This window comes from Acyrthosiphon pisum, chromosome A1 (assembly GCF_005508785.2).
Source record: "Acyrthosiphon pisum isolate AL4f chromosome A1, pea_aphid_22Mar2018_4r6ur, whole genome shotgun sequence".
NCBI lineage: Eukaryota > Metazoa > Arthropoda > Insecta > Hemiptera > Aphididae > Acyrthosiphon > Acyrthosiphon pisum.
Window position 1 is genome coordinate 76,721,274 of NC_042494.1, and position 6,753 is coordinate 76,728,026.

Below are 6,753 nucleotides of genomic sequence, written 5' to 3' on the forward strand. Positions count from 1 at the left end.
TCTATCATGTATAGAATTAGTTTATTTAGTTTTATTATTTATAGTTTTAGTAAAATTCCAATCCCACCTTTAAGATAAATATTGTTAGGTACGTTTAATATTACATCATAGGTTGATGCAGCTTTTTTTAAAAGACTTATCACAATAAATACCACATTACAAAAACCATTATTGATATCAACACCTGTGTCTTCTTTAAAAATGGTATTCAGAATTTTTAGTCGTTCTTCACGAATAATAGCAGATGTATTTCTTGTAACCTGCTACCTGCAGTTATTTTCTAAATTCTAAAAATTGTTTTTTATTGTTTTCAACAAAAATTTTGTAAAAAGGGTTATTTTAATTAATATTTATATTACTATTGGACTTGAAGGCAGTGGCAGTGGCATTTACAACAATGAAGGTAATGTACCTAAGTATTAATAAATTAATAATAATATATAATTATTATTACATTAGATAAATACAGAAAACTAGTCTGAAACACGTCAAAATACACACAATATTTAAAAAAAAACACATTCTAATGTTTCAGTTATATTATACTATATGCCGCAGGTGTCGCCCACCAGTCGACTACGATCTTTTGAGAAATATTGGTCGGTCGTATTCATGGCTTAAATATACAAGGTTATTGCAATAGTACCCCCACTATATAATTTTATCACGTTAAGGAATTAAAATGGCAGCGTAAGGGGATAACGTATACTGACTATACAATGATATTACATACTATGATATGGACCATACCCTTACGCTGCCATTTTATTTTTGTTGGATAACAATATGGGCTATGTGCAGTTACCTTGTAAGACATGATCGTATTGGAAATTAATTATACCAATTTATTACCAATATCGGTTGATCACGTGCATTATCTTATAAACTTAATAGATTATATTTTAATCTGAGTAGGTGTACTACAGCACAATAAACGCGCAAACAATTTTTTCGTGCAGGTCTAAATTGTTTGACGTCTTGCCGCTTTACCTTTTTCCCAGTTATCTCCACACAAGCGACTGGTGGCACGTCCACGTCGACTTGGTTCTGCTGGATTCCGGACTTGGTCGTTCGACCACTCAAACAGGACGGCACATCGTTTTCATTTTCCACGAACGTCACCGCAATATTCGGCATGGAATGATTCACGGCCGCGATGACGTTAAATTCTGCACGGCCGGGGCAGCCCTCGTCGTCTGAATCCACGGATCAACTTGACGAAGACATTTGATGTCGTGCCGTTTTTTTTAGTGATTTCCGGGTCCGCTGAACTTTCAACGGCCGAACTCTGACGCGGCAAGTCCAGCTCGAAAGCGACCAGTGCCAAGTCTTGCACGCAATCCGCGACCAGTCGCCAGAATATCGACCCCGTGATTCGGTCAACCAAATCGGACGATACCTTTTTCTCTGCCTCGATTGCCGTTGCTGCGATGTTGCCGTAATGCAGCGCTTTCCGCCGCTTCACGGCCATTGCACCGTAATATTTAGCTCGGATCGAGAAACCCTCGTTCGAATCTACGGCGGGCTGAGTTGCTGAAATCGAAAAAGGCACGACGTATGCCTGGCGTCTACGTCGTACCTTTTTTCCGACGACCACCACCTCTACAATTTTAACAGCCGTATAATTCCGAAAGTTCCGCTCACGAGCGACCAGTGTCAAGTCCCGCACACAGGCCGCGACCAGCTTCCGGAATACCGACGCTGTGATTCGGTTGACCAAATCCGACGAAACATTTTTCTCCGCCTCGATCGTCACTGCTGCAATGTTGCCGTAATTCAGCGCTTTCAAACGCTTCGCGGCCATAGTATTATGCACGGCTCGTGCAGGTACTGGACCAACACAGACTGGTTCGATTTAGACATAATATCTGTTTCGAGTGACGTAGGTAGTTACAGATTGTAATAGGTACCTAACTGTGAGTGCGATCGTCGAACGATAAATTATAAAGTGAAAGACAAATGTTATTTTATTAGTGCCTATAGCTGACCGTTCACATGGAAATTTTATATGTTTGAATATTACGGTTACTATGTACGGAATACATTTCAATTCAAATTTTGCAAGTAAATAAAACTGTGCAAAATAATTACAAAATAATTAATCGTAAATACTGGAGTATACAAGTTGATTTACCAAGCATGCTCACCCCCCATATTTTTTTTTTAATGGCAATTGATGTTTATATTTATGACATTGGCCTTTGGTTTTGGAAGCAAAAAATAATTTGCAAACATGTCGTTATCTGCAGTTTTAGTCTTATCTCCTTATTATTGTAGACGTTTGACAGAGTGAATCTATTCTGTATTCCTGTATGTTGAGTTTCTTAAAATACGAATCAAATTTTTCTTTGGTCTGAGCGGGCCCTAAAGGCCAATAAAAATTAGTCAACAGACATATACAATATTTGGATATGTTGTGTAAAATATAATATAGCAAAGGCGTATCAAAGCACTGCCTCCATATCCAACAAATACATTATTGTTTAACGGTATTTTAAATTAGGGTAACAATTTAAAAATACTCTTGGTCACTGGCGACACCCTTGCTATGTATAATGTATATTGCTAATTTAGTGATCGTTATCGAGTATCGACGTTAAGACAATCGACATACGTTAGCCAAAAATTTAATTTTGAAGAAAATCTCAATATATATAATAATATATTACATAAACATATCAAATATGTACCTACTTGTAGTTATATATTATAAATAAAAATTAAAGAAGTATGCATAATACGAAAAAAAAACATTAATTATTAAATAAGAATTTTTATTTTATTTGGAACTAAAAAAGGAACTCGTTCATTTTCCAATGGAACGACAAAGGAACGAATTCCTTTTTATAAGGAACTTGCCAAATATTGCTACTTACTCGACAGTCGTTAGTTATTTTAGTTTGACATAAGACTACAAAGTTTGATTTGACATTTAATTCAAAAGTTTAGTTTGAGTTCAGTTCAATAATGTAATACAATAAATATATGGTGCAGGTGTGGTTTGATGATGAGCAAAATATTCGGTTCAAGTACGATTAAAAAATTCAGTTTAAGTTCGATATCACATTGAATTGTTCGGTTCGATATTAAAAGGTTACTACTTTTATCGGAAATATAAAAATTAAATAAAACGAAAAAATGTGAATGCCAGCACTATCTAGTGACAAAATCTTGTGGAAGGTGGACGAGGAGAAAAGTCTAAAATAGACGACAGTAGATGACTCTGGCTCTGTCATTTAACCGATATAAAAACAAATTTATTAGATTCTAAATTTAATGATGATATTTTAAGAAAATTATACATTTTTGTTTTTAATTTGTTTATATTTGTAAAATTATATTATATTAATGAATTATAATAAAGAGTTCATGATATCAAAAAACTTTTAATCCACTAATTAATTATATAATTAACAAATGATTAGAGACATTTTTTCTTCAATAATGAAATTATTTAAAACCCAAGTTTTGGAATTTTTAAATATAGGTACCTATTTACTTAAAGACATTTTGTGTTATATTTAAAAAATATTATTCGTGGGTACTTGAAACTTCTATAGTATACATTTTACTTTTTATTGTGTATTATAAATTATAATAAACAATTATATTAATATACAAATATGTTAATAAACAAATAATAATAATTCAACTTAACCGGCTATTTTATTAATAATAATAATATAAATATAGGTACATAATAATATAATATGAAATATCTTTGGCTGAAAAACTCTTTTGAGTTTAACGAATTATAATTACAAGTATAATTATACAAGTACCTATGCGAGAAACTTGAGTAAAATGATATATAACTAATAATTATGAACTATGGCATGTGAGAAAATAATATTATTTAGTGTTTTAATAAGGTATAACTGTTTTTCATTTTTATTAGGTAAGGGCCCCACTCTGGAGTGTTGCGACACTGCATCCATTACAGTAACCTACTGTACAGCAAAGCAACACCTGCTTACCCGCTTTTTTTTATTTTAAATTTTAGAAATATTTAAAGTAAAAAAAATATCGTGTTAACAATGTTTATATTTAGTTTTGTTTAATAAATTATGTAGGTAGGTACTACAATGTAATACTTATACGCCATAATATTATTAATATTTACACTTCTTTTTGTAGCAAACATTATTGTGTGTATGTAGATAAAAATTAAATGATTTAACTCAATATTATTTTGAAAAAATTTAACTTCTTTGGAAAGATATTAATATCAAAATATTTGCGTACATTGTACATATTATTTTAAACTATAAATATTTACTCTATCTTCATATCCAATAGCAATGATTACTTTAAAGTTCTCGGGATAATATTATTAATTTTAAATTACGTAGGTATGTAAGTAAGTACTTAACAAATATTACGTTATATTAGGTACACTTTTCAATTTTAATAAGTAGTAATAAATAAAAAAATCAGCTTACGTATTAGGTGTAACTATTATAATTCAAAATCACTTAAAAAAAAATGTATAATTGATTTAAATGATATATATTTTACTTTTTATTTCAATTTAAATCTATATATTTAATTCATGTTTTAATTATTATTCTAATACTAAATTATGATAAGTGATCCACAGCCAGGGGTGGATCTAAAGGGAGAGAGAAGGGATCTTTAAGGGGAGAGAAAGTACACAATGAAAAAAGTATAGTTAAATCGTTAAAAAAATCTCATTGGGGAGGGGGGTGACCACAACGTCATCACCTCATAAATCCGCCCTTGATCATAGCTCAAAGCTACTGAACTGCTATAGAGTCATAGGATAAAACATTAAAAACCCCAAAAATTCATATTAGCTCCCCCAAAATTGTTAGTAGAATCATCAAATTTTCATTGACTATAATAATATTATGCCATTGGTATTGCGATACATTTATTTCTAATACCTTATGATTTTCATAATAATAATAATATTACATAGGTACCTATCAGAATAATAGTATATAGATAAAAGTCTATTATGTTATAGGTAATTGTTTATATTATGATTAATGCGAAGGTGTATACAATTAAGTGAAGTAAGTGTATGAATGTTGAGTGTGTGTGTGGGGGGGGGAGCACTTATCACTTAAGTCGACATTAATCTAGCACCCCCAGGCATTTAACCCAAATTGCGCCTATGTATCGAGCTGTTATTGGTCGATAATTTTATTAATAATCCCATGGCGCCTATCCATAATTATTTAAGGTTGATTCTCAGCAGAAAATTTTAGCATTACTTTTATACGACATTGTATACTCTATACGAAATGAGATTGTACCTCGGCGGCCAACTTCTGCGCACGGGCGTGGCTTCGTTCCATAACGCTAGCCCCACGAGCTTTCTAGGTGGGGGAAGCGTCTCACCATAATATTACCATAAATACTATAATAATATTTATAATCAGTGATAATAGTATACTATAGAAGTTTCAAGTACCCACGAATAATATTATACAATCACAACAAAATAACTAAAATAGTTATTCTAGGTTTTTAATATGTAATTTCGTCCAAATTTGAACTTAAAATGACTATAAAAATAAACTGTGTTTATGTATTTTTTAGATTTTTTGGTAACAAAATTAACTACTTACGTGGAATCTTGTTTTAAATTTTCAATTCTTAGATATAAAAGTTGAACATTTTATAAATGTTTAACTACAAAATATTTATTCAAATTTAAATTTGATAAATTTTATCAAAATTCGATCTTTAAATGCTTGTAAAAAAAAATTATACTTAAGTATTTTTAATATTTTTCAACTGCTATTGTAACAATATATCAGGAGCGTTGTATTAAATGTTTACACTTTTTAGCCGAACAGATAAAACTTAATTGATATTTATAGAAAAAAAAACTAAAAAAATTGAAAACTGACAATGTCCGTAAACAGGTCAAAAAGAGTCAAATTATTTTATCGTGTATAGAAATGGCTAATATAAACATTCAGTGAAATTTTCAAGTATCTACAGTCATTGGTTTTTTAATTACAACAAAATAAGAAAATCGTTTTATGAGAAATCGAGTGAATATCAAATGTTGTAAAAATATGAATTTCAAACGCTCATAAAAATTTAATTTTACTTTCTTGTAGACATTTTTTTTTTTGAAAAGGGTAGACAAACATATGAGGAATCTTGTATTACATTTTCATATCTTAGATTTAAAAAGAAAAATTTTTATGAATTTATAACTCGAAATAATTTGCAAATTTTCGTGATTTTTCCATATTTTGTCATTTTTTGAACTTTAAATGCTTATAAAAAAAAACTGTGACTAACGATTTTTAATATTTTTCATCTGCCTTTGAAACAATATACTAGGAGCCTTCTATTAAATTTTCAAGCTTTTTTATTCAACAAATAAAATTTTATTGATATTTTTAGAAAAAAAACTAAAAAAAAATGAAAACTGACAATGTCCGTAAAGAGCTCAAAATAAGTCAAAATATTTTGAAAATTTTATCGTGTATAGAAAATGGAAATGTAAACATTCAGTCAAAATTTCATGCATCCACGGTCATTTTTTTTAAAGTTACACCAAAAACCAAAATCGATTTTCTCGAAAACAGATTTTGCGTAAAAATTCCCGTTTTTCCTTAATTTTTCTTTTGTTTTTCCCGGCGCTTTTGAAAACTACTGGGAAATTTAAATTTTGACCTCCCCAATGCACCAACGATATTCACTTTCTGATCGAACAAGATACTGAAGTTGAAAATCGTAGCATTATTTCGACTACTTATCGTGTAC

The 6,753-nt window shown here is 30.4% G+C and overlaps 1 protein-coding gene across 1 annotated transcript in view; it reads right to left on the reverse strand.

The window, feature by feature from the left end:
• The window catches only part of LOC100576045, a 3,057-nt gene extending 1,920 nt beyond the window's left edge, over positions 1 to 1,137 (reverse strand). Inside the window, exon 1 of the mRNA XM_029486267.1 lies at positions 991 to 1,137. Within this exon, the coding sequence (XP_029342127.1) occupies positions 991 to 1,137 (147 nt within the window). The remainder of the gene's footprint in view (positions 1 to 990) is intronic.
• Positions 1,138 to 6,753: the final 5,616 nt, after the last annotated feature.